At 42.2% G+C, this 27,674-nt stretch overlaps 2 protein-coding genes across 9 annotated transcripts in view; one reads left to right on the forward strand and one right to left on the reverse strand.

Moving 5' to 3' along the window:
* ptdss1b (phosphatidylserine synthase 1b) overlaps positions 1-635 on the reverse strand; it is a 40,142-nt gene extending 39,507 nt beyond the window's left edge. The window contains exon 1 of the mRNA XM_078215960.1: positions 239-635. Coding sequence (XP_078072086.1) covers positions 239-417 — 179 coding nt within the window. The 5' untranslated portion in view covers positions 418-635. The remainder of the gene's footprint in view (positions 1-238) is intronic.
* On the forward strand, positions 623-26,791 carry mterf3 (mitochondrial transcription termination factor 3). Of its 8 annotated transcripts, none has more exons than XM_078215955.1 (8): positions 623-1,239; positions 6,023-6,371; positions 9,345-9,497; positions 10,043-10,232; positions 16,114-16,261; positions 20,707-20,778; positions 24,348-24,509; positions 25,713-26,791. In XM_078215955.1, the coding sequence occupies exons 2-8, from the start codon at positions 6,038-6,040 to the stop codon at positions 25,905-25,907; spliced, it is 1,254 nt and encodes a 417-aa protein (XP_078072081.1). In that variant the 5' UTR covers positions 623-1,239; positions 6,023-6,037; the 3' UTR covers positions 25,908-26,791. The 8 variants fall into 8 exon arrangements, with proteins under 8 accessions (XP_078072081.1, XP_078072076.1, XP_078072084.1 ...); XM_078215950.1 differs by having other exon boundaries at positions 735-1,408; positions 25,713-26,781; XM_078215958.1 differs by lacking the exon at positions 623-1,239 and adding an exon at positions 1,402-1,473 and having other exon boundaries at positions 25,713-26,781.
* The last annotated feature ends 883 nt before the right edge of the window (positions 26,792-27,674 follow it).

Genomic DNA, 27,674 nt, shown 5'->3' on the forward strand with positions numbered 1-27,674 from the left:
AGCTGCATTGACTGCCAGACAAAGTGGAAGTAGGCTGTTATTCAGAAGGAGAAATTAAAAATCGACGTGCGACATAGAATCGAAACCGGGAGGCAAGTTTTCAAAGTGATACATTATATCACGGGCCTAGTAGCGGAATCATTGGAAAGGCAGCCTGACACTCATGCACTGATGTGAAAGGGGGGCCAGCTGATAGACAGCAAGCAGAGAGAGAGAGAACTTGGGCGCAGCCACTTACCTGGTAAAGGCGAAATACATGACACTGATGATGGTGAAGGTGAGCAGGGTGATGGTGTGGGGCTTGTAGAAGAAGTCTATGGTGATATCCTCCACTTGCTGCTCGTTGATCATGCGGAAATGCAGCTTGTAATTCACATCATCCTTGCTGATTGTCCTGCTGCCTATGCCGGACGCCATGGCTGCAAACTGCAAAGCGCTCCGCCCGACAAGTAGCGGCAGCCAGCAAAAGCCCAGAGCACACCCCCCACACCAACCAGTCAGAGAGAGAGAGAACTAACCCGACCAAACCACCGCCCCCCGGACAACACTGAGTAGTCACCTATCAGGCACCCAACAGCTAGATATTGCCTGATACATAAGGTGGGAGATTTTGCATGTGGGAGCTGTTGATTAGGCGTCTAAAAGAAAGGAAGTGTGTGTAAAGCACTCCCCTTTTCTTCGTGGTGGACTATTCCATTTCTGGACGAGGCTAAATTTCAGAACGTCCTTGAAGCACGTGGGGAGGGTGTAACAACTGGGAGAAAGAAACAGCTGATAGATAGAGAAAAATAAATAGCTGATAGAAATAAATAGCTGATAGAGAGAAAGAAAGAGAAATACCAGAGAGGGGGAGAAATAGAGAGAGAGGGAGAACAAGAGAGAAAAAGCTGCGAGAAATACTTTTCCCAACCTAGTCTTGCGGGAAAGAGAGAAAACTAAAAGAGAAATACGTTTCAATCCTGTCTACAATCTGCCAGGAGAGAGAGATAGATATTGGGGGCCACCTTCCCCAACCCAGCCTGCTCTGATCACAGTGAGTGGAGGAGCTGATAGAGGGAGACAGACACCTTCCCCAGCCCAGCCTGCAGAGTGAGGGAGACACCTTCCCCAGCCCAGCCTGCTCTGATCAGCACTGATGGGAAGTGGAAGCTGCTGTTAGCGATGTTTTCCCGTTGCATTTCCGCTGAGTTGAAAAAAAAGTCTTGGCTTGTTGTTGCTAATTAAATTCCGCTTGCTAAGGTATGGGCTTGTTTTGAAGTCTGGGTGAGGCTGTGCTGTAAATGTTAGAGGAGTTTTGTGTCAACATTCAGTGATGTGAGCTGTGTGTGTAAGTGTCCGCTGCTCTCTCTCTTCCCCGGAGCAGTGTATGAAACATTGGTGTGTGTGCTTCCTGGGCGGAATCATTAAGGTGGGTACCTCAGAGCGTGTAGCTTCACCCTGGGCTGTGGGGAGTATCCGAGAGGCTTCAGCTCAGTTAGTCTAACTCCATTCCCTGCTGCAACACCCCTACACTCTCTCACAGCCCTGGCTTTCCGTCCTGAAGCCTGGTGCTCAGAACTGGGTGTAATTCTCCAGCTTTAGGCTGACCCGGCTTGGCAAAGGCCTAGCAGCAAACTTCTCTCCTGCCCAAGCCAGGGATCCCGAGTCCCTTTTTAAAAACAACCTTCTAGACTGGTTTTACCCTCTTTAAGGACTTGTTTCCGTCCTTGCACCGGTTTCAGAACAGCACCATTTAATTTATTTTGCCTCCCATACAGCCGACCAACACCGTACGGCACAGAAGGAGGCCGTTTGGCCCATCGAGTGTATGCTGGCTCTCCACAGAGCAAATCAGTCAATTCCATTCCCCTGTAGCCCTGAAAGCTCTTTTATGTCCCCATCCAATTTCCTTTGAAAGGATTGATTGTTTTTACTTTCACCACGTAATAAAGTAGTTCTTCCCCACCTCTTGCCCAAAATCTGTGTTCCCTAGTCCTTGTGCCATCAGCTAATGGAATAATTTTTCCTTGTCTGAACTGTCATAATCTTGTATATCTATTAACTCTCTTGATCTCCTTTGTTCCATAAAAACCCCCAGCTTCTCCAACCTAACCTTGTAACTAAAATTCTTCATCCCTGGAATTCTTCTGGTAAATTCCCTCTGCATCCTCTCGAGGATCCTTGTTTCCTTGCGAAAGTGTGGTGACCAGAATTTGAACGCAGTAACCTCTCCAGTCTGAAAATTTATTGTTTGGAAAAATCACTTGTCTGGAAATATTTTTTGAGCAAACCCAAGCCACTCACGGACTCGCCACTTGACTCTTCAGGAGCTGCAACAAATCGAGAAGGCACGGGTTCACCTGATCTATGGAAGTGTGGAAATTTGTGAGCTGAGTTACTTTGTCATCCCGCGCTATGTTTCCCCATGCTACACAGTCAGCTGTCACCTGCCCTCGGTCTTTTTGCAGAGGTGCTTCTGAACAGACCTAACTATTCTCATGGTATACTTTCTTTAAAAAAAAACTCACCATGTCATCTAAAAAAAATGCGACAAAACGTAAGCACATTACACTTACAATATCGGAAAAGGTGGAAATCATACAGAAACTAGACAAGGGTGCTTCAGTGAAAAGTTTGTGTGAGGTGTATGGCGTGGGTCTTTCAACAATTTACGACATCAGGAAACAACGTGAAAAACTATTTAAATTCTGTGCAGAAAGTGACTCAGTTGAAGGGATTAGTGAGCGCAGGACACTGCATAGTGCCAAGTCTGCTGATCATGACGGTGTGCTGTATGAATGGTTCCGACAGTGCCGTAGTGAGGGGCTCCCTATTTCAGGGGCAATGCTTGTGGAAAAGGCTAAACAATTTCATACAGATTTGAGAATTAGTTCCGCGTGTGAGTACTCTCAAGGTTGGTTGCAAAAATTCAAACATAGGCATGGGATTCGCCTGAAGGCCACTGGCGAACAACCTCTTGCTGATAGGAAAGCTGTTGAATGTTACGTAACTGAGTTTGCGAAATTAATGAAGGACGAGGGACTTGGCCTAGAGCAGATATATAATGCCGATGAGACGGATGTTTTCTGGAGGTGTTTGCCACAACACGCACTTGCTGGTGCAGAGGAGACATCGGTGCGCGATTGCCAAGAGCCAGAAGAAAGGCTCACCGTGTTGACGTGTGCAAATGCTGCAGGAACACACAAGTGCAAACTCTTAGTTGTTGGACGAAGTGCTAAACCTTGTGCTTTTAAAGGGACGAAAATCATGCCTGTGCTTTACGAGGCCAACAAATGTTCGTGGGTCACCCAGGAGATCATCAGTAACTGGTTCCACAATCTTTTTGTCCCTGAAGCTCGTGCACACACTCAAAAGATTGGGCTGGCTGCAGACTGCAAAATCGTGCTGCTTTTGGACAACTGTTCAGCTCACCCCCCTGTGGAACAATTAGATGCTGACAATGTCTTCCCTACATATTTACCCCCTGGTTGCACATCTTTAATTCAACCAATGGACCAGGGTGTTACTCGATCAATGAAAAGCCACTACAGGAACAGTTTTTTGCGCCGTCTTGTGAACAGCTACAGTACTGGTGGTGTTGATGCTTTCAAGAAAGCCTTCAGTATCAAAGATGCTATTTGGTGTTTAGCAAATGCATGGGACAGTGTCACGAGGAGAACCTTGCAAAATGCGTGGCATAAGTTGTGCCCTGTTGTTATGTTTAATGGTGAGGACACAGTGGAAAACACTGAAAGCTTTAATATAAACAAGGCAAAGGCAGCTGATCTCTTGCATTATGCCAAAAGAATGCAAAGTGACATTGGTGTTGATATAGACGAGCAAGACATTGTGACTTGGCTAAACTGTGAAGATGATGTTCCAGATGTGCAACAAGCGACAGATTCAAAGACAATTGAGGTAGTTTTGCAGCCCAAGTCTGAAGATAGTGACAACAGTGACGAAGAAGGTAATGTTCCTGACGAGAGGATTAACATGGAGGAGGGAATAAATCTAGCTTCCCGCTTCATTCGCTTTCTAGAGCAACAAAGTTTTATAAGCCAGCAAGAAGTAATGCACGTGCACAGGATCCAAGAGAAATTAATAAAGGAGCAGCCAAAACACATGAAACGAATGAGGCTGCAGCAAATGTTTGATGATGTTGGAAAATCCTGTGTACGCGCACCATCAGCATTGCCCAGTCCAATCCCATCAACCAGCAGTCTGGATGAAACAAAGGACCCAAAATTAGCAGCTCTTGCTGTTAATTATCAGCCACTTTCTTCCATGCCCCTCCTAACTATTGGTGAAATAAAGCAGTGTATGGAATAATCAGCAGAACTTTAGTACTGTATCTGGAAGGATAAATACAATATTTGGATCAGTGAAACAAATTTTATTATTGCTTTATACCATTTTATCAATGTTTTATGTTTCAGGTAAATATTTGTAGTCAGGCATTCTAATGTCATTCTATAACCTAGTAAATTCTGAAATCCAGAAGTGGCTTAATTCAAGTATTCCGGACTGGAGAGATTATAGTGTACTCTAGTTGTGGCCCAACCATAAAGGTTGGCACAACGTCTCTGCTTTATCTATTCCCTCTTCCTATCTTTTTCACCAAAATACATCACCTCACAGCTCTCTGTATTAAATTATCTGTCAGTGGTTTGCTCATTCTGCTAGACTATCTAAGTCCTGTTGTGTTATGATCCTCACTTTCTGATATCAAACTTGAAGGTGTGACAATGGCAAATTTTGAAAGTTTACTCTACATTCCAATACCAAAGTCATTTATATAGCAAAAAGAGCAGTGGTTCTAGCACTGACCTTTTGGGGAATATCACTATTGCCTATTCTCCAATCTGAAAATTAACCATTTATCACTACTCACTGTTTGCTGTCCATAAGCCAATTTTTTTATCCAAGTGGACGTGGCTGCCCTTTCGTGTTTCTGCATTAAATGTATCAGAGTCCTGTGATCCTAACACTGACCCTGGGGGAACATCACTGCATACTCCCCTCCCATCTGGAAGAACAGTTGTTTACCAGGACTCTCCTTGCTGGTCCTTAGCCAATTTTGTGTCCATGCAAATACCGTCTCTTTAATTTAATATTGCTAACATGTCTATAATATGCCACTTTACTATGCATTTTGAAAATCCATACATATCAGCTGCACTGCAGTCATCAACCCTGTCTGTTACTAGATCAAGGCATTAAAGTTAGTCAATATGATCTGCCTTAAACAATCTGTATGGACTTTTGTTTATTAACCCATATGTTTCCAAGTGCCAACTGATTTTATCTTATTGTCTAGTTTCCCCATCAATGGCATTATTTGGCCTTCAGTTACTTGGTTTATCCCCCTCCCTAATTTTAAACGGTGATGTAATATTTCTAAGCCTCTGGCACCACTCCGCCATATACAAGGAGCATTTGAAGATTGTGGCCAGTGCCTCCCGTAATTTCCATTGAAACTTCCATCAGTAATCTAGGGGCCAGGACTCCATTTCCTTCTCCTGCTACCTCTCCCACCAACCCTACCCCTTCTTCCCCCGCCAACCCTGAAAGCACCAGCCACAGCTGTGGTTGCTAGCCCTTCTGCAGAGAGGTGGCCCACTCACATTGAAGGTCTCTGGCCTTTTTGAGGTTAAAGAAATGCTGTTTAAAGTGCACTTTCATTTCACTCGTAACTACATCAGCAGCTCCCACTCTGATAGTGGTGAAGGGCCTTCTGTTGGCCGTCTAGCCTTGGAAGCCTGTTTGCCATTGGGAATTGGATGGTGAGTGCTTGTTAGAAATTGTGTTGGGCATCAGGTGCCGATGTGACGTGGGGTCAGGCCTGAAAATGTACCCACGCCAGGGCCTTGACCCTAGAAAGTTAGCCTATGATTTCCATTTCATATTTTGATTTACTGTTTCAAATCTGTAAATATTCAAAGGGGTAATGCTTTGAAATATTTAAAATGGTATTTAACATAATCTTTAGCCAACATTTTACTAATACAACTTGATGTTTACTAATTAAATTTGTTGTTTACAGATCATGTTAAATTGAATGAAAATGTCCTCACTGTGTCGTCGCATTTGTTACCATTGGTCTTCATTGAGAAACACTGGCCTAATTTTCTCATCAAAGCAAGAAAGGAAGGTGTTACCTGGAGCCTTATACAGCCTTGGATCTCAGCCTGGTTTAGACACACATCCATGCCTCTTAACTCAAAAATTCTGGGGGCTGAAAAGTTCTAACTTGAGTTCTTCAGCGGCAGACTCGCCATCAAGTAAAGAAGATGGCACTGCATGGTTCACAGAAGGCAATGTTTTACTAAACACAAGCCCAAACCATGGCAAAACAGAACTGTCTAGTCTGGCCATAGACATACAACCTGTGGGTAAGCAGATTGAAAGAGATGTGTTTTTTGTTGAGTGTAAAAAAAAAATGTAATTTGGAATTGATTTTTAACCAACCATTGGCTGGCTGGCTCCTAAGCTCTGGAATTCCCTTCCTACATCCTTGCATCTTTCTCGTCTTCCTTTAATCAAGTCTGTCTACTGGCTCAATGTCCAATGTTATTTAATAGCACTCCTATAAAGTGACTGTATAGTGGCACAGTGGTTAGCATTGCTGCCTCACAGCGCCAGGGACCCGGGTTCAATGCCAGCCTTGGGTCACTGCCTGTGCAGAGTTTGCACATTCTCCCTGTGTCTGCGTGGGTTTCTTCGGTGCTCCGGTTTCCTCCCACAGTCCAAAGATGTGCGGGTTAGGTTGATTGGCCAGGTTAAATTGCCCATTAGTGTTAGGGGATTAGCAGGGCAAATACGTGGGGTTACGGAAATAGGTTCTGGGTGGGATTGTGGTCAGTGCTGACCTGATGGGCTGAATGGCCTCCTACACTGTAGGTATTCTATGATTCCAGCTTATTCTATTAAAGGTGCCGTGAGCCTGCGTGTTATTATTGAGCCAGCCTTTGGTTATCCAAAATGAACTGGGACTGCAATTCAATTGTCTTCTATCGCTTCACCCAGATATCAGTTTTTATTTCAAATAAGCCTAGCTGTTGAGTATCCATGGACTGCTTGATTAACTGAGGCCATTGAGGTTGAATATAAATCTCTTCTCAACTGGAATCTGTGTATCTGTGTTACTATCACTTCTGTATAGTTGTGATGTGGCTAAGTCCAAACCAGCCACTGAACCTGTGCTGTACAGTTCAACACATGCAAGATAGCATTGCAGATACATAAAATCTTTACAGTGATTCCTGTAATGTCTCTGACTTGTATGAATGAGTGATGCATCACATAATACTCCGATTGAGTTGAAGGAAAGTGCATCGGCTGGTTCCAGTAACATTCTTTGGAGCTATGTTCTTCTCTTAAGAGAGTTTCCTGGTGACATCATCTGGCTAGGGGTCTAGAACAAGGAGGAACAGTCTTAGGACACGAGGTCATCCATTTAAGACTGAGATTTAGGAGAAGCTTCTTCATTTAGAAGGTGGTGAACCTGTGGAATTCTCTACCACAGGAGGCTGTGAAGGCCAAATCACTGAATATATTTAAGAAGGAAATAGATTTCTAGAAGCTAAAAGCATCGAGGGGTATGGGGAGAGCTTGTGAGTATGGCATTGAGATAGAGGATCAGCCATGATCATATTGAATAGCAGAGCAGGCTCTAAAGGCCAAATCACTTACCCCTTTTTCCTATTTTCTATATTTCTACTTCTCAGCCTTACTTTTGAACAGTGTTCAATACCTAATTGAGGCGAAGAACGTCTGCAATATTGAACACAGGTGGAGGGTCTAATGATGGCAAGAGGAGGGAAGGTTAGCAAATCATGAAAAAAATAGTGTGGGTGCTGGAAATCTGAAATGAAAACAAAAAATGCTGGAAATAAATAGCAGGAATCAAGCACATGACACCAAATTTGGGAGGGGATAGTTAATACTGAGGAGGACTGCAACAAGTTATAGGAAAATATTAATGAAACTTACAGAATCAGAAAATAATTAACAAATTAAGCTCAACACAGATAAATGAGAGGTAGTACATTTTGGTAGAAAGAATAGAGAGGCCACTTATTCCTTGCCAGGTGCAAGTCTAGGTGGGGTAGAGAAACAAAGGGACTTTGGAGTACAATTACACCAGTTATTAAAAGTTGTGCCACATGTTACCGAGGGGCCATAAGAAAAAGCAAACCAAGCCATAGGCTTTATTTCTAGAGGAATAGAGTTGAAAAATTGGGAAATTATTGTTAAATCTGTACCAAATCTTAGTTAGACCAGACTTGGAATACTGCATGCAGTTCTGGTCACCATGTTATAAAAATACTATATTACAACAACAACTTAGTACCTTTTAAAGGAGTGAAACATCCCAAAGTGCAAAGTATGACTCCAAGACACATCAGGGAATATTAGTTCAGATGGGCAAATGCTTTTAAAGTTTTTTAAAAAAGGTTTAATTTATTAGTCACAAGTAAGGCTTACATTAACACTGCAATGAAGTTACTGTGAAAATCCCTTGATCCCCGCACTCTGGCGCCTGTTCGGGTACACTAAGGGAGAATTTAGCATGGCCAATGCACCTAACCTGCACTTCTTTCGGACTGTGGGAGGAAAACAGAGCACCCGGAGGAAACCCATGCAAACATGGGGAGAATGTGCAGACTCCAAACAGACATTGACTCAAGCTGGGAATCAAACCCGGGTCCCTGGCACTGTGAGGCAGCAGTGCTAGCCACTGTGCTGCCCAGTCAAAGTGGTAGGTTTCAGGAAGTGTTTTATAGGAGGAAAGTGAGGGAGAGAGAAACTGAAGAAAGTGCAGAGCAGGTTGACAAGGATGAGCCAGAAATGTGAGAGTGTATTTATAAGGAAAGGATCGACAGGCAAGGTCTCACATCTCTTGAAAAAAGAAGCCTGAGAGGTGACCCACTGGAAGTCTTTAAAATTGCTAAAAGATTTTGAGAGTGGATACAGAGAGAATGTTTCCTCTTGTGTGGTAGAACACGACTAGAGGCCATCAATATAACATAGTCACCAAGAAATCCAATAGGGAATTCGGGAGAAATTTCTTTATCCAAAGAATGGTGAGAATGTGGAACTCGCTTCCACAGGGAATGGTTGAAGCGAATAGTGTAGATGTATTAAAGGGGAAGATGAGGGAAAAGGGAATGAATGATATGATGGACGATAGATATAGATGAAGAAAGTGGGGGAAGGCTAGAGTGAAGCATAAAAACCTGGCATGGACTGGTTGACCCAAATGGCCAGTATGTCCTATTGAATCTAATGTATGTGGAGAGAGAAAGAGAATTAAACACTTCAGTTAATTTCAGGCTAATTTAATATTTTTATTTAAATCCCAGCATTAGATGATGTCCCATCCCCTTCTCTGTTTGAAGAAATATCTGAAGAAGAAGCTTTGCAGATTGAGGCCAGTCCTCCACTACCTCCAACCTCTCTTACCTTGCGTGACTATGTTGACCAGTCTGAGACTCTAACCAAGTTGGTGTTGCTGGGTATGTAACAATTCTTTTAAAGAATTATAAAGAATTCCAGCATCTTAGACATTGATGCAGCAGGCTAACCTAGCTGACTGTTATTCACATGTACATGTACCTTTATTTACACAAGCTTCACAGTTTTTGTTTAGTTTTGTATCATTCAAGAATTGAGTCTACAAACCAGACAAAAATTATATAACGGGAAAGGATATTTCGTCTACTGAGATGTTCGAATACAAGTGGTGTTAAGAATGATGACCCAAGTGGTTCTACCTATCCCTAAAAAGAGGGCAACCCCTAGGAGAGACAAAACACCAAAAAGAAAATCTAGAGGACAGTGGATGGCGGGAGGGTGGGGCTGGCACTGGTAGTTGTGGCTGGACAGAGGTGGTGGTCAGATTGTCTGGGGGGGTGTGGAGTTGGATCTGGAAGTGAGTTGAGTGGTTGGGATTGTTGGGGAGTCAGTTGGGTAACTGGATGTTAGTGTGTGTGCACGCATATATTTATTTATTTGAGGCTGTACACTGTTAATGCATTTTAGTTTTAATCATATCTTACAGGTGTAGATCTGTCCAAATTAGAAGGGCGACCGAATGTGGCCAACATGCTCTTGCGGTTGGATTTTGAAAGAGATATAAAAGAGCGACTTCTATTTCTAAAAGATGTAGGTGTAGACGATCATCTGCTTGGAGCATTTCTCACTAAAAACCCCTTCATTTTGTCTGAGGACATGGAGAATCTACAGATCAGGTAAAGGAAAGGATCAGATGATCTATAAAGAATGTCAAGAAACTGATGGATATCTGCAAAGAGAAATGGGCGGGATTTTCTGCACGTTCTGTGGCATATTCTGCAATGGTGGAGGTGGCCCACTATTGGCCAGCAGTGGGATCTTCTGTCAACAGGGTATGCACCCTGTGGTGGGGATTCACTGCAAGAGAAATTGGAAGATCTCGCCGGCAGAAATGGCGGGAAAATTCCGGACCATGAGAGAAACACCATCTGGAAACATAAAGCAGAACACTAAAACATTCTTCAAGTCTGGCAAGAGTAAACAATGGGAAAAGGAAGTATTGACCCACGAAATTACAATGACGAAGTGGTGTCTAAAGATAGGAGAAGAAAGCTGACACAATTATAGGGTTGTTGAGGCAGGCGAGAAGGCTATTTGGCTTTTTGAGTCTATGCCTACTCTCTGCAGTCCAATCAATCCCATTCTCCGCTCAATCCCCTGTAGCCCTGCAAGATTACTTCCCTCAAGCACCCATCCAATTTCCTTTCAAAATCATTGATCATCGCTGCTTCCACTGCCCTCATAGGCATTGAGTTCCAGATCATTCCAGTTGCTACATAAAGTTTTTCCTCACATGTGCCCTGTATCTCATGGCCAAAAACCTTAAAACTATGTCATCTAATTGTTGTATTATTGGCTAATGGCAACAGCTTTTCTTTGTCTACCTTTTCTAAATCTGTCTTAATCTTTACACCTCTTTCAAATCTCCTCTCAATCCTTTGCTCCAACCTAAGCTTGCAGCTAAAATCCCTCACCCCGGAACCATTCTGGTAAATTCCTCTGCACCCTCCCGAGGACTCTCGTATCCTTCCTAAAGTGTGATGATTAGAACTGGACCCAATACTTTGCTTCTGGCCTAACCAGAGTTAAGTTTTATAAAGATTGAGTATAACTTAACCGGGTTATTTTACTCAGTGCCTCTATTGATGAAGTCCAAGGTTGCTTACGCTTTGTTAACTATTCTCTCAATATGTTCTGTCGTTTCATCGATCTGTGCACATGAACCCTTGCGTCTCTCTTCCTCTGCCCTCTTTAGAACTGTGCGATTAAGTCTATATTGCCTCCCTTTACTCTTAGATCAACAACATCACAAAAAAATTCATTGAGGAAGCTGTTGAATTTCCGTGCAAATAAGTTACCTGGCTCTTGACAATTTTTAATTCCAGATTCAAAGGAAATGGCTGCACGTGTTCTTAGAGATATTTGTTTCAGAGTTCACTGGATTTTAGCCAAATTCCAGCATGTTGGAAAATAGGAAATGTGACTCCCATCTTCAAAAAAGGAACTGAATAAAACATATTCAAGTTTGATGGTACAAAGTTAGGGGGGGGAAACTAAGCAGTGAGGAGGATACAAAGGGGGTGCAGAGGATATGGAAATGCTGGGTGAGTGGGTCACAACATGGCAGATGGAATACAATGTGGCAAAGTGTGAAGTTTTCCACTTTGGCAGGAAAAATTTAAAAAGTAGATTTTTACAGAATAGTGTGAAATGTTTTCAGTCAGAGAGACCTGAATGTCCATGTACATGAATTGCAGAAAATGTACTTGGATTCAAATTATTCCAAACTTTTATAATAGACGTGTTTAGAATTATAACCTCTCAGTCTATCCTTTTCAAGAGCGAAATGACCCGACATCCTTCATTTTCTCTCGTGTGCCTAAAATAAATGCAAAATACTGTGGATGCTGGAGATCTGAAATAAGAGAGAGTGCTTCTATCTCTTATTCAAAACAGGGGCAAAAGATAAAATATCAAACAATAGTCCTGTGAGGCTTACTTCCATTGTGATGAGGGATAATATAAGGTCCAAGAATTAATCCACTCACCATAATTTTAGGAATGAGAGGTCATGTTTGAAGAATTTATTGGATTTCTTTGAAATGACAACAGACCTAATATAGAGGGGAGGGACAATGAATACTATCTACTTAGATTTCAAGATATTTTACATTGTCCCACAAGATAAGCTACTACATGAGATCCAAGTCAATAAGATAGATGGGAATGTATTAGAATTGAATTGCAACCTTGTGAATGATTGGTAACTAGGTGACAGCAAGTAGCAGAAGTGGACAGGCTTCCTGTTGGTAGCGAGAGTGTCTCCAGTTTCCATGTGGGACAGCTGTTGCTTATAATTTTTACAGATGATTTGGGGAAATAAATTGTGTCCAAATTTGCAGAGGATACCAACTGGGGAACATGAAAAATGATGAATTTCAGTATGCACACATTCAAACTCGAACTGTGGGTGGGACTTTACGACCTCGCACGACCCGAGACCAGAAATACCCGCCCGCGGTCAACGTTCCATTGTCCGCCCCTCGCCCACTCCAACCCCATGGCGAGCGGGGCAGTAGAATTCCAACGAGTGTGTTGAGAAATGGCAGATAAAGTGTAATGCCCTTTAAATGTAACATTGACCCTCTGCCAAATCTCAGTGTGGACTTTGTGCTAAATAGGAGTAGACTTGAGGTGGCTGACAAAAGAAAGATCTTTGGAGTTTTAATGGACAGGTCGGCGAAACAACTGGCACAACCAGATTGTTTAAGATAAGACATTAACAAAGAGACAATTTTAAAGCTGGATTTGGTCCTGATGAGACTGCACTTGCAGCACTGTGTGAAAGTTTGGTCTTTCTCTTTTAAAAAGGCTATTCAGTTATTAGCAGGAGTACAGAGATGAGCTGAGCAGTTGATCTTAGAACTTTATGAAATGAAATATGAGAAAATGAAAGTGCTGGAAAGCAGCTCTGGCAGCATCTGTGGAGAAAGAAAATACATTTCAAAACACTTATTTCAGATCTGCAGCATCCAGAGTATTTTGTTTTTATTTTAGGCATATAAGGGAAGATTAACTGCGTTGGGTCATTGTTATCTTGAAAAGGATAGTCCGAGAGGTTATAATTTTAAACAAGTCTATTATAAAAGTTTTGAATAATTTGGATCCAAGTAAATTTTCTGCAATTCGCGTACATGTGATGGGCGGCACGATGGCACAGTGGTTAGCACTGCTACCTCACAGCGCTAGGAACTCGGGTTTGATTCCTGGTTTGGGTTACTGTCTGTGTGGAGTTTGCATGTTCTCCCTGTGTCTACATGGGTTTCCTCCAGGTGCTCCGGTTTCGTCCCACAGTCTGAAAGATGTGCTAGTTAGGTGCATTGTCCCAAAAAGGCACCGGGGAATTTCACAGTAACTTCATTGCAATGTTAATGTAAGCCTTACTTGTGACTAATAAATAAACAAACATGGACATCCGGGTCCCTCTAACTGCAAACATTTCCCACTATTCTTAAAAAAAAATCTTATTTTTTATTTTTTTCCTGCCAAAGTGGAAAACTTCACATTTTGCCACATTGTATTCCATCTGCCGTATTGTGACCCACTCACCCAGCATTTTCATAACCTCTGCACCCCCTTTGTATCCTCCTCACTGTTTAGTTTCCCACCTAACTTTGTACCATCAAACTTGAATGTTATATTCAGTTCCTTCATCTAAATTATTAATACATATTGTGAATAGCTGAGGCCTAAGTACTGATCCTTGTGGTACCCTGCTAGTTATAACCTGTGAACCTGAAAATATCCCATTTGTTCCTGCTCTCTATTTTCTGTCTAAAAGCCACTTCTCAATGCTTTTAGAAAATCCAAATGTACAGCATTCACTGGTTCCACTCATCCATCTTACTAGTTATATCCTCAGTAAACTCGAACAAATTTGTCAAATACTATGTCTCTTTCATAACTCCATGTCTGCTTAATCGTATGATTTTCTAAATTCCCAGTCATCACTTCTCTAATCATAGAATCTAGCATTTTTCCTGTTATTGATGTTAGGCTAACGAGCCTATAGTATCTCATTTTCTGTTCATTCTTAAATAGTGGGGTTATGTTTGCTACTTTCCAATTCTTGGGAAATGTTATAGGATCTAAGAAATGCTGAAAAGTCAAAACCAACGGATTCACTATTTCTGCAGCTACCCCTTTTAAAAACCTACGATACATGTCATCTTTTGAATGGACCTACCTCGTATTAAGTTGATCTTTCTCAACACCCTAGCTATGACTGTAACACATTCTGAACCCTCTCCTTTTCTTCTTTATGTACGGTAACAATACTTTTCACTGTATACTAATACATGTGACACTAATAAATCAAATCAAAAATCTGGGGCACTTCCTCTCAAAGTTCTGCAGTACTATGAGTGTACCTGCTGCTGAGACCTTCATCCACTCCTTTGTTATCTGCAGACTGATCTACTCCAATGACCTCCTGTTCCAATTACTTTTTACATTGTAAACTTTGGCACAAGCACAATTTAGTATATTTTCCTATACCAGATCCTGATCACTTGTCACCCCGGATTTCAGTAACTTCTTTGGGTCCCAATCACCAATGCCTCAAATTTAAACTTATCGTTTGTTTAAATTTCTCCATTATTTTATGCCTTTCTATCTCTGTAACTTTCTCTAATACCATAAACTCCATCAAACTCTCCATTCCCCTGAATCCAGACTCCTAAGCATTCCATCTGGCAACACTATTCATTGTCTACTTTGTCTTTAGCCATCAGGAATTTCCTCCTTAAACCTTTTGGCCCCTTAAACCTAATGTGCTTGAGCAAGGCTTTTGTCTTCCTAATATCTCTTTTTAGAAATTATTCTTTCACGAGATGCACTGCCAGAGGAGGTGGTGGAAGCAGATATAATAGCAAAATTTAAGAGGCATCCTAACAGATACATGAATAGGCAGGGAAAAGAGGGATACGGATCATGTAGAAGCAAAAGGTCTTTAGTTTAGATTGGCACATGTGTCGGCACAGGCTTGGAGGGCTAAAGGGCCTGTTCCAGTGCTGTACTGTTCTTTGGATATAGGCATCTCTGGCCAGGCCAGCATTTTTATTGCCATCCATAATTGCCCTTGAGAAGGTGGTGGTAAGCCATCTTCTGAACCACTGCAGTGCATGTAGTGTAGGTACACCCACAGTGCTGGTGGGATAGATTTTCAGGATTTTGACCCAGCGACAGTGAAAGAATGGTGATATAGTTCCAAATCCGGATGGTGAATGGCTAGGAGGGAATATGGTGATCAGAAATGCACACAGTATTCATAAGTGCAATCTAACCAAGGATGGGTACAGATTTATCGTAACTTCCCTAGTTTTCAATTCTACCCCTCCAGGAATAAAGCCTGGTGTTTGATTTGGTTTGCTTTTTTTTTATGGCCTTGCTAACCTGTGGCGTAGCTTTTAGTGATTGGTAAATTTGTGCCCTGAGAAACCCCTTTGTTCCAACACCACATCGAGATTTGCACTTTCCAAGTAATTCTTTGTCCAAAATGTACTGCCTCATTTTTGTATGTGTTGAACTTCATTTTCCAATTACTTTCTCATTCTGCAAGTTTATAAGTGTCCTCCTATAATTCGTTGCAGTCCTCCTCTGTGTTGACTATTTTGACTGTTATCACCCCCACGTCTCCCCCACCCCAATTTATCATCCCAAAGTTTAGAAATCGGGTTTTTGATTCCAAAGTAATTCTTTTAATGCAAGTTGGGGACAGTAGTGGTCTCAGCCCACCATTTTGTCCTTCTTTGCTACTTTGAATAACTACCCCTTTCTCCCATTCCATGTTTTCTGTATTGAACCCAGCCAGCAATCAATTCTGTTAATTGTCCCAACTCCATATTATTTAACCTTATTCATTAGTCTCTGTACTAACTAATTTGATACATAGTATGTTCCCTAATATCTTATGAACGTTTATACAATCCAAATATTTGGTGAAGTATCAGTTTTAAGTCTTTTAATTCAATACAATGGTTTTTCATTTTATTTTAGAATACAGTACCTGCAATCTAAGAAATTCAGCAAAGAAGCCATTGCAAGGATGGTGTCAAGAGCCCCGTATTTGTTGAACTTCAGTGTGGAAAGACTGGACAATCGGCTGGGGTTCTATCAGAAAGAACTGGGGCTAAATGTGCAAAAGGTAATGCTGGGATTGAATTCAATGCTGTGAATGTGCAGTTCTCATGAGGGAAGTTCAGCTGCGTGTGGTGAGACCTGACGTTATGGGATGAGGAGACCTTCTATAACTACGGTCTTTGTATGCCAGCCATGGACCCAGAATAATTCAACCTCAATGCCACTTATGATGTCTTTGATCATTACCACTAGTCATCAATGTTAAGCATGGCGTGAGACTGTTAATTGGAATGGCCAATTAATGGGGAGTCTGGATTTTAAAGTGGTGCTTAATTACTTTGGCATTTAAAAGAAAGAAAACCTTCTACTTGGCACCTTACCATGTTTCAAAGTAGTTCATGAATTGCTTTGAAGTGCAGCCACTTTTGTGCACAACAAAGATACCGCAACAAACAATGTGATGGATGATTAATTAATATAGTTTTGGTGGAATGGAGAGATTGACCAGGCTGGTAAAAAGATTTCCCCACAATTTACATCATGGAATCTTTAAAATCCATCTAAATCATTGAGTGAAATGGACTGTCCTCGGTTTAACACCTCACTGAAGGGTGGTACTCCTGATAATGTAAGGCTTTCTTAGTGTTGCACTGGACTGCCTGTTTAGATATGTGCTTCAGTTCTGGAATATACCTTGAACAGTCAACTTTCTAACTCCAAAGTGAGTGGTATAAACTGAATCTAACTACAGCTGTCACAGGTAAGCTATATACAAGAAAAGTGTATGTTCTTTGAAATAGCGATTTCCTTTTTTTGTTAAAAAGTGTATTGATTAGTGTTACAAATAGGTTTACATTAACACTGCAATGCAGTTACTGTGAAAATCTAGTCGCCACACTCCAGCGCCTGTTTGGGTATGCTGAGGGAGAATTTAGCATGGCCAATGCATCTAACCAGCATGTCTTTTGGACTGTGGGAGGAAACCAGAGCACCCAGAGAAAACCCACGCAGACACGGAGAACATGCAGACTCCGCACAGGCAATGACCCAAGCCGGGAATTGAACCCGGGTCCCTGGCGCTGTGAGGCAGCAGTGCTAACCACTGTACCACCGTGCCGCCCATGTGATGTGAATAGCTGGAATTGTATGAGGGCAGAGATGTGCTGCTTCTATTTGTGCTGGAGAAATTGATCTGCAGACAGACAGAATTCCCTTTTACACTGGTTCCTGATACTTTTTTTTTACAGATTCCTGCTGAAATTCTGTTAAATATCCTTCATGTTTATGAATCCACAGAAAATATCTGCGCTTTACTTTTTGAACTGCTACCTGAAATCACCTGCATTGGGACGGCACGGTAGCACAGTGGTTAGCACTGCTGCTTCACAGCACCAGGGACCTGGGTTCGATTCCAGGCTTGGGTCACTGTCTGTGTGGAGTTTGCACGTTCTCTCCGTGTCTGCGTGGGTTTCCTCCGGACGCTCCGGTTTCTTCCCACATTCTGAAAGATGTGCTGGTTAGGTGCATTGACCTGAACAGGCGTCGGACTGTGGCGACTAGGGGAATTTCACAGTAACTTCATTTCTGTGTTAGTGTAAGCATTACTAGTGACTGAATAAATAAATAATAAATGCTGAGATCTTTCCCTCTCCTAGTGAAATGCATCTGGCTAAAAAGGTTACCAGGCAACTCTCTCCAGAACATTTTCTGCCATCACCATTCTTTAGGCATGAGAACAACCTAGGCACAAATACTCGGGGAGGCGGTGGTGTAGTGGTATTGTCACCCAATCCAGAGGACCAGGGTTCGAATCTCACCATGGCAGATGGTGAAATTTGAATTCCATAAAAGTCTAATGATGAAACCATCCTCGCCTCATCTGGCCCACATGTGACCCTAGATCCGCGGTAACATGGTTGAATCTTAAATGCCCTCTGAAATGGCCTAGCGAGCCACTCAATTCAAGGGCAATTAGGGATGGGCAGTAAATGCTAGCCCAGTCAGTAACACCCATTTGTCACAAAATAGTTATTTTAAAAAACCTCCCCATCAATATCCCAACATGAATTATGAAAATGAGATTACACCCAATTGTCCTGGTTTAGCAGGTTGGAACTACAGAGCAAGCAGCTATTATTTTAAGAATAAATTGCTGATATATCTATGATCCTACTGTCAATTAATGCAACTATAGCATAATTTACAGTAAATATGCAGTGAATGAAGTGATTTTTGCTATGTATAGTAAAAGCAAAGTACATTTGAACCTATGTGATTCCCTCATATATTGAAATAGGTTTTCAGTTGAAATGAAGTTATGACCATTCTTCATCAGTGCTACTGTTTGCTTATGTTGCATGAGGGAATGTAGATAACTATATAGGTGCCGTCAAGATGGTAAAATATCCCATGGTACTTTTACAGGAATGTTTGCAAACAAAATTTGGTGTTGAGCCACTTAGAGAGAATATGACAGGTAACCAAAAACATGGTCAGAGAGGTAGGTTTTAAGTATTGTCTTAAAGGAGGATGCAGAAGTAGAGTTTTAGGGAAGAAATTGCAAAACTTCAGGGTTTAGGCAGCGAATGGTAATGTGCTAAATCACAGATGTACAAGGGTCAAAACCCTAGAACACTCTCCCTGTTCTATATTTAACTGGTTGCATGATTGCTTTAAGAGCTGGTCATATGATTTGATGTGATGTCATTAGGGTGTTGCACAAGCTGCTGTTTCAGTTCTCTGTACAGGCAAGAGTTCCAAGAATAAACCTGGTTAGTTTGAATCTATGTGTGCAAACCATATCTTTTCTTTTTGTTTAAATCCCACAACCCCTAACATAGTTAGGACATTACACTCCTTAACAGCGCTGTGGGTGTACCTACATCTCAGAGAATGCAGCAGTTCAAGAAGGCAGCTCACCTCCACCATCTTGAGGGAAACTGAGGATGGGCAATAAAATGCTGTCCTAGCCAGTGACATCCACAGCCCATAAATAAGTTTAAAAAATATTAGGCCAGAATTAGAGAAGCCAGGTTCAACTTCATAGAAATGAAAATTCTGGCAGTACTCTATAGGTCAGGCAGAATCTTTGGGTTTTGTCAGAACTGAGAGTTTTTAGAGATATGATCAATTTTAAGCAAGCAGTGGCAGGGAAAAGGGGGTTACCATTGACCAGAAACTGAACTGGACTGGACATATAAATACTGTGGCAACAAGAGCACAGCAGAAGCTAGGAATCCTGTGATGAGTAACTCGCCTCCTGATTCCCTAAAATCTGTCCACTATTTGCAAGAAATATGATGGAATGGAATACTATCCACTTGCCTGGATGAATGCAGCCCCAACAGCATTCAAGAAGGCCAATACGATTGAAGACAAAGCAGCCTTCTTGATTAGCACAGCATCCACAAACATTCATTCCCTCCACTACTAATGCACTGTGGCAGCAGTGTGTACCATCCATATGATGCACTGCAGGAACTCGAGGATCTTTCGATAGCACCTTGCAAACGCATGACCACCACCATCTAGGACAAGGGCAGCAGATACATGGGAGCACCACCACCTGGAAGTTCCCCTCCAAGTCACTCACCATCCTGACTTGGAAATATAACGCCGTTCTTTCACTATCGCTGGGTTGAAATCGGGGGAACTCCATCCCTAACACCACTGTGGGTGTACCTATGCCCATTTCCCATAAATGAACTTTTTTTTTAAATAGGGAAGGACTGATAGAGTGAAGGCAACAAAGATTAAATGACAAAAGGGAAGACGGTTCTAAGCAAAAGATGAAACAAAGGATAAGTCTAGAGTAAATATCAATCTCAGAACCACCCCGTTAGCCGCGATTGGAGTTATGAAGTGAAGTTGTTGAACTGAATATTGAGCCCAGAACACGATAAAACGTCTAAACAAAAGGTGAAGTGCAGATACTTGAACGAGCTTCATTGGAACACTGTAGGAGGCAAGTGATGAGAGATTGGAGTGGGAACCATCTGGAACAGTTGGTGATGATTGTGTTTCTATCTCCACAGATGCTGCATGATGAAGCATTTGCAGCATTTTCTGTTTTATTTTAGATTTCTGGCGTGCACCGTAGTTTGATTTTGCATTGGTGTTTAATTCAGTATTAGTTCAGACTTCAGCAGATCTTCTGTTGAGCCATTATAGAAAACACTGGGGTAAAAACGGAAACTGCTGGAAACATTCAGCGGGTGTTACATTCGAGTGATTTCTAGTGAACCGATTTGACCAAATTAGGGATGACCTACAGCAAGACACAAGTGATCTCATTTGCCATTAATTCTAAATGAAAGAAAACTACTGGAAATGTACAGCAGATTTTAAAAAAATTAAAGGTTTCTACTCGATGTTAACCTTTCACCGGATTGGGTTCTGTTGATGGGGATTAACCTCAAATGTTAACATCTCGTTTTCAGAGACTGTCTTGTTCGCAGTTACTTTCTCTTTTTTCTTAAATTGTAACTTTAGTCTTTCATTTTCTGCTAGACCCGTGATCTGGTCACCCGACTTCCCAGATTGTTGACTGGCAGCTTGGAGCCAGTCAAAGAAAATCTCAAAGTAAGTGAAACAGCGATGTTTTTCCCGAAGAGGTATTTGTATGACACCAAGTAAAAATCCCAAATAAACGTGTGATCCTTAGAGCAAGCCGCTTAGCCATTTCACCCCCCGCCCCACTCAAACTTGTACTGCTATTCAGTGGGATCGTGACCGATCTTTGACCTACAAGTCTCGGGCCTAAAAAGCAGCAGTTGTCCCAGCATCGACTGATGTTGCAGGAGAGTTCCAAATTTCTATCCCCCTTTGTGTGTGGAAGTGTTTCCTACCTTTACTACTGAAGGGCCGGGCTCTAAATTTAATGCAACGTCTACTAGACCTGGATTCCACACCCAATTGAAAGCGTGTTAAAAGATAAACCAGCTGTTGTCATGCTTTTCCTTAACCTTGTAGACGGTAAATATTAGTGCTTTTCTTCAACCACTTCGTGTTTTTTTTAATATAGAATATTTTTTTCTATAATTTAAGTGCTGTGCTTTTTTGGGCCATCCTTTATAACCTGTTGCTTAGCGCCTCAACATTTTTAAATGTTAAACTCTCTGACGCACGCACTCTTTATCGCTTCTACTCTCCTCCTCACTACCCAACTATCTATTCCCCAGCCCAGTAATGGTCAGTCCTTTGTGTTCTCCCTGCAAAACTGTGCCTTGTAGCTGCAGCTCCCATTGTCATCTCCCGATCTATATGCTCCTGAAGTGTATAGTGGTCAGAGTTTTTACTCTTGCCTGTGCACTCTGAAGTTGTTCGGTTCCATGGCTTTGGTTATGTTTTTTTATATCTTAAGTGTAGATGAGGCATTTAATGCAGTGTAATCCCGCACCCAGGAATTAAGAGACTCCAAGAGCCAACCTGCCACTTGGCACTGGTTGTATTTGCTGGGCGTTTTTGGTCACTGGCTTCTTCTCCCAGCTTCTACATTCCTAAATGAAATGTCCTCAGACTCATTCAGAACTGCTGCCACTGTACTCCCCTGTCCCATTCACCCATCAACCCATCTCCCGATGGGAAAATAATCAGGTAACACCTCATCAATAACAGTGCTCAGTTTGGGTTCTGCCAGAACCACTTTGCTGCTGACCACATCAAATATCATAGAATCGTAGAATCCCTACAGTGCAGAAGGAGGCCATTCGGCCCATCAAGTCTGCACTGACCACAATCCCACCCAGGCCCTATTTTTGTAACCCTGCCATTTTTACCCTGACCATGTTTACCCTGCCATTCCCCCTGACACTAAGTTTAATTTAGTATGGCCAATCAACCTAACCCGCACATCTTTGGACTGTGGAAGGAAACCCACACAGACACGGGGAGAATGTGCAAACTCCACGCAGACAGTGACCTGAGGCTGGAATTGAACCCGGGTCTCTGGCACTGAAGCAGCAGTGCTAGCCATTGTGCCACTGTGCTGCCTCTATGGATGCAAGAGCTGTGTTCTCTAAATGTGAGAGTATCTATCATTGACATCAAGCTAGCCTTGAACAGAGTATGACACCAATGATCCCCAGCCAAGCTTGAGGTCATTGGTAAAAGCCTGGAGTGGCTGGAATAAAATTTACAAAATGTTCATGCTTTTGAAGTGCCGACTCCAGGGCGTGGGTTTCCTCGGGGTGCTCCGGTTTCCTCCCACAGTCCAAAGATGTGCGGGTTAGGTTGATTGGCCAGGTTAAAAATTTCCCCTTAGTGTCCTGAGATGCGTAGGTTAGAGGGATTAGTGGCTAAAATATGTAGGGATATGGGGGTAGGGCCTGGGTGGGATTGTGGTCGGTGCAGACTCGATGGGCCGAATAGCCTCTTTCTGTACTGTAGGGTTTTTATGATTTTATGATTCATTGCTGCCTGTGTTTCTCAGGGCAAAATCCTTATCTCAACCTGCTTCACTAATGACTTCTACCAGAAATTCAGGGTGACACTGTACAGCAATTAAACTATAGTGTCGGCATTCCATTCACAATTCCTCCAATAATCGAACAACCAATGGCAAAACCATTTTTAGTCTGACAGTTGGCAAGTAACAGTTGTGCCATGCAAGAATCAAACAATTCGAAAACACATTCCCATGATCTTAAATGGCAATTGCCACCATCAACATTTTCCAGACAAGATAATGGTTAAGTCTGTAGCAAATGATTCTTCACTTGCTTTCCACAACCTGTAAAGTTCAATTAAAAAGCAATGGCCTTTGTTCAAGAAGTTTGACACTCTCTTGAAACATTCTATTTCATTAATGCCTGTGCCACTAATTCATGATTTACCGATAGTGTTACCAAAATGCACTATGTACCAGATACACTGCAGCCTCTCTACAAGCTTGCAACCTCTACCACTGAGAAAGAAAGACAGTGACACTATCTGCAAGTTTCTCGCTAAGTCACACCATCCTGCTTTGGATATTTATCACCTTTCCTTCATTGGTGAATCATAATAATGGAGCTCTCCAACTTAAATCATTTTGGAAGCACCAACACCACAAGATGTGCAGACATTTAAGGAGAAATTTTGTCAGGACAAATAGGATTTGGCGATAAAAGCAGCCATGCCAATCTCGTTGCGTCCTGGAAAATAAAAATTAAGCATACAAGGGCAGTTTCCATTAAAAATGTGAACGTTGGATTTATAATGGAAACAGTTGGCAACAAGTGGGTTCCAAATAATGTATTTTTATATAATTAGTGTTTCAAAAATATGTAGTGTACAGTCCCCTTCTTATTTAGAAGGAAAGCAGTTTCCAGTTACATGTCCATATGGATTAAAATTGAAAATGCCAGAAATACTCAGCAGGTAGCCATAGAAACCACAGAAACCCTACAGTGTAGAAGCCCATCGAGTCTGCACCGACAACAATCCCACCCAGGCCTTATCCCCGTAACCCCACATATTTACCCCACTATTCCCTCTAACCTACACATCCCAGGACACTAAGGGGCAATTTAGCATGGCTAATGCACCTAACCTGCACATCTCTGGATTGTGGGAGGAAACCGGAGCACCCAGAGGAAACCCACACAAACACGGGGAGAGTGTGCAAACTCCACACAAACAGTCATCCAAGCCGGGAGTTGAACCCAGGTCCCTGGAGTTGTGAGGCAGCTGTGCTAACCACTGTGCCACCATGGTGTTGGTATTTCCAGCATTTTCTGTTTTGTTGCAGATTTCCAACATCCACGGTTTTCTGTTTGTAGAGTAAAATGGAACCTATTTAGCTTTGACTATCTAATGGCTGCAGTGCCTCACAGCACCAGGGATCCAGGTTCGATTTTTGCCTCGGACGACTGTCTGCATATTTCCCCCTGCGTGTCTGCGTGTGTTTCCTCCGGGTGCTCTGGTTTCCTCCCACAGTCTGAAAGACATGGTTAGGTGCATTGGTCATGCTAAACTCTCCCTCACTGTATCCGAACAGGCGCCAGAGTGTGGTAACTAGGGGATTTTCACAGTAACTTCATTGCAGTGTTAATGTAAGCTTAGTTGTGACACTAATAAATAAACTTAAACAGTGGCTGGGTTTTCATCTAGTTATAACAAGTTTATCATTGCAAACCTCTCCCTCAAGCAACTTTTATTTTTTTTCTCAGGTTTGCCGGATTGAGTTGGGATTCCGTGATAATGAAATCCAACACATGGTAACTAGCGTCCCCAAACTCCTCACGGCTAGTAAGAAAAAAGTGACTAGGTTGTTTGATTACTTGCACAATACTATGGGTATCCCTCACCACCTGATGACAAAATTTCCACAGGTAGATATAGCTGCTTATTTCATCTTTTGATATTAAATGTATCATATCCTAATCTTAACAATATTCCAATTAATGCATGATCTTTATTGGCAATGTTTTTTATCGGCTTGTCAATATTGGCTCCTTTTTCTACAATGAGCGGACTTTTTAAAATTAAAACTGCATGATCACAAAATGTTTTCATTGAATTAGAATCATATAGTGCAGAAGAGGCCCGTTGTCCCACCAACACATGAGAAACATCTGAACTCCCACCTAATTCCATCTGCCAGCAATTGGATCCATAGCCTTGAATATTATAATGTGCCAAGTGCTCATCCAGGTACTTTTTAAAGGATGTGAGGCAACCCGCCTCTACCGCTCTCCCAGGCAGCGCATTCCAGGCCATCACCACCCTCTGGGGGGAAAAAAAAAAGTTTTCCTCATATCCACCCTAAACCTCCTGCCCTTCATCTTGAACCTATGTCCCCTTGTGACTGGCCCTTCAACTAAGAGGAACAGCTGCTCCTTATCCACTCTGTCCATGTCACTCATCATCTTGAACACCTCAATCAGGTCACCCCTCAGTTTTCTCTGCTCCAACGAAAACAACACAAGCCTCTCCAACCTCTCTTCATAACTTAAATGTTCCATCCCACCAGCATCCTGGAGATTGGGGGAGATTGGGGGAAAGTGGGTGTGGGGGGGGCAGCGATTAAGTTGGTCAGCGATTGGGAGACTGGCAGTGTGGGGCTACTGCGCATGCACCAATCTCCGCTATGACAGATCGGCACACACGCAGTGGCTCGCTCAGCACTATGCTGCCGGCGTCTCCTGCAGTAATAGGCCCCGCGCCCAAATTTTCAGCGCAAATCTCTCTGTGCATCATGGAGTGTCTCAGAGTGAGAGAGATTCAGTTTGAAAATCCCACTAAAAAAACAGCAGGAGTTATTCCTGTTGTTACACAAATTCGGCACTTAGAATTTTTTTGGGAGAATCCTGGCCAATATTTTATGTACTAAAATGTAATATGGAGAGCTTTCCTTGTCACATTAAGGACTGTTCAACTGAAGACATAAATATTGCTCTTTTCTTGGGTATTAACTTTTGACTTTGTTCATTATAAAGGAATGAGCATTTTAATTTATCTAAAAACAATCTTATAACTCTGTATATTGAGAATTAACTTGTTGCACCTCGTAAGTAATTTTGTTTTTGCCCTAGGTTTTTAATGCAAAGTTTCTGAGAATTAAAGACAGACATCTGTTTCTTGAACACTTGGGACGAGCCCAGTATGACCCAACTCAACCTAACTACATCTCACTGGATAAACTGGTTGCAACACCTGATCATGTATTCTGTGAAGAGATAGCAAAAGGCACATTGTTGGACTTCGAGGCATTCCAAAAGACACTTTAAATTATTTTAGAACGTTTCAGTCGGCACTGAGTAGAGACATGAATATTTTTCCTATACATCCCATAACTACATAAACTACTTCCAAACCAGTTGTGGTTTGCTCAGTAGCAATGGCAGGGCTATCTGACAACAAATAAATAATCATTTTTAACTGCTTTTTTAATTCGTTCACCAGATGTGTGCATCTCTGGCTAGGCCAGCATTTATCGCTAATTGCCCTTAAGAAGATGGTGATGAGTTGCTTTCTTGAACCACTGCAGCCTATGTGATGTGGGTACAGACGAAATGTGGTTAGGAAGGGATATTTCTCAGAGTGTGACTGTAGATTTTGGCTGTGATTTTATATGCTGTGAATCAATCCTCACTGTCAATGATTTTCCCCCAGCACTAATTTCTGTTCATGATTGCCACCTTTATCCTCTCTATATTAGCAGGATTGAATCAAGGGCTTGGAGGTGACTATGCCACATGTTTGCTATGAATATTTTAATGCCAACTGGACTAAAGATTTCCCCTTATGATGTTGAAAATTATGTAAATTATTTTGAGGGTCACCATGTTAAAATTATTGATGCAAACTTTTATCTTTGAAACTATGCAATGTTGCTGGTCTTAGTGCCATGCTTAGAATAACCCTGAATATAAATAGACTGTAACTATACTATTATCATTCTAAATCCTGAGTTTAGTACATTTTTGGTTTGCTATCAACCTACCCAGCTATTGCTGAAAGTACACAGCAGCTCTCTCAGGATCTCTTCATAGATGGTGACAGATCTGCTGTGTTTCTGCAGTTGCTGTTTTTATTTTGGTGTCAGCAGTTGAAGATTTTTACCTATGAATAAACTACTGTGACAGAAATGTTATCATAAGCAATTTATGTTACCATCTCTCTTGATACCTCCATTGCCCCTGATTTTCACACTGCTTGTCCGTTAGGGAACATAGAATCCCTACAGTGCAGAAGGAGGCCGTTTGCCCCATCGAGTCTGCACTGACCACAATCCCACCCAGGCCCTATTCCCGTAACCCCACATGCTAATCCCCTGACACTAGGGTCAACTTTGCATGGCCAATCATCCTAACCCGCAAATCGTTTGGACTGTGGAGGGAAACCGGACCACCCGGAGGAAACCCACGCAGACACAGTGAGAATGTGCAAACTCCACACAGATAATGACCCGAGGCCAGAATCAAACCCGGGTCCCTGGCGCTGTGAGGCAGCAGTGCTAACTGTGCTGCCTGCAAACATGCAGAAATTTCCTTGAGTTAAATATTGGGAAGACTGAAAAGATGGTATTTGGGTTTTGCAGCACCTGTGGAGAGAAACAGTTAACGTTTCAGGTCTGTGACCTTTCATAGAAGTTTCGACCACAATGTCTGCACCTTCAACAACCAGTTCTTCTTCCAGACACACGGAACAGCCATGGGGACCAAATTCGCATCTCAATATGCCAACATCTTCATGCACAGGTTCGAACAAGACCTCTTCACCGCACAGGACCTTCAACCGATGCTATACACTAGATACATCAATGACATTTTCTTCCTTTGGACTCTTGGTGAACAATCACTGAAACAACTATATGATGACATCAACAAGCTCCATCCCACCATCAGACTTACCATTGACTACTCTCTGGAATCGGTTGCATTCTTGGACACACGCATCTCCATCAAGGATGGTCACTTCAGCACTTCACTGTACCATAAGCCCACGGATAACCTCAATGCTCCATTTTTCCAGCTTCCACCCTAAACACGTTA

This window comes from Mustelus asterias, chromosome 7, assembly GCF_964213995.1.
Source record: "Mustelus asterias chromosome 7, sMusAst1.hap1.1, whole genome shotgun sequence".
Classification (NCBI taxonomy): domain Eukaryota; kingdom Metazoa; phylum Chordata; class Chondrichthyes; order Carcharhiniformes; family Triakidae; genus Mustelus; species Mustelus asterias.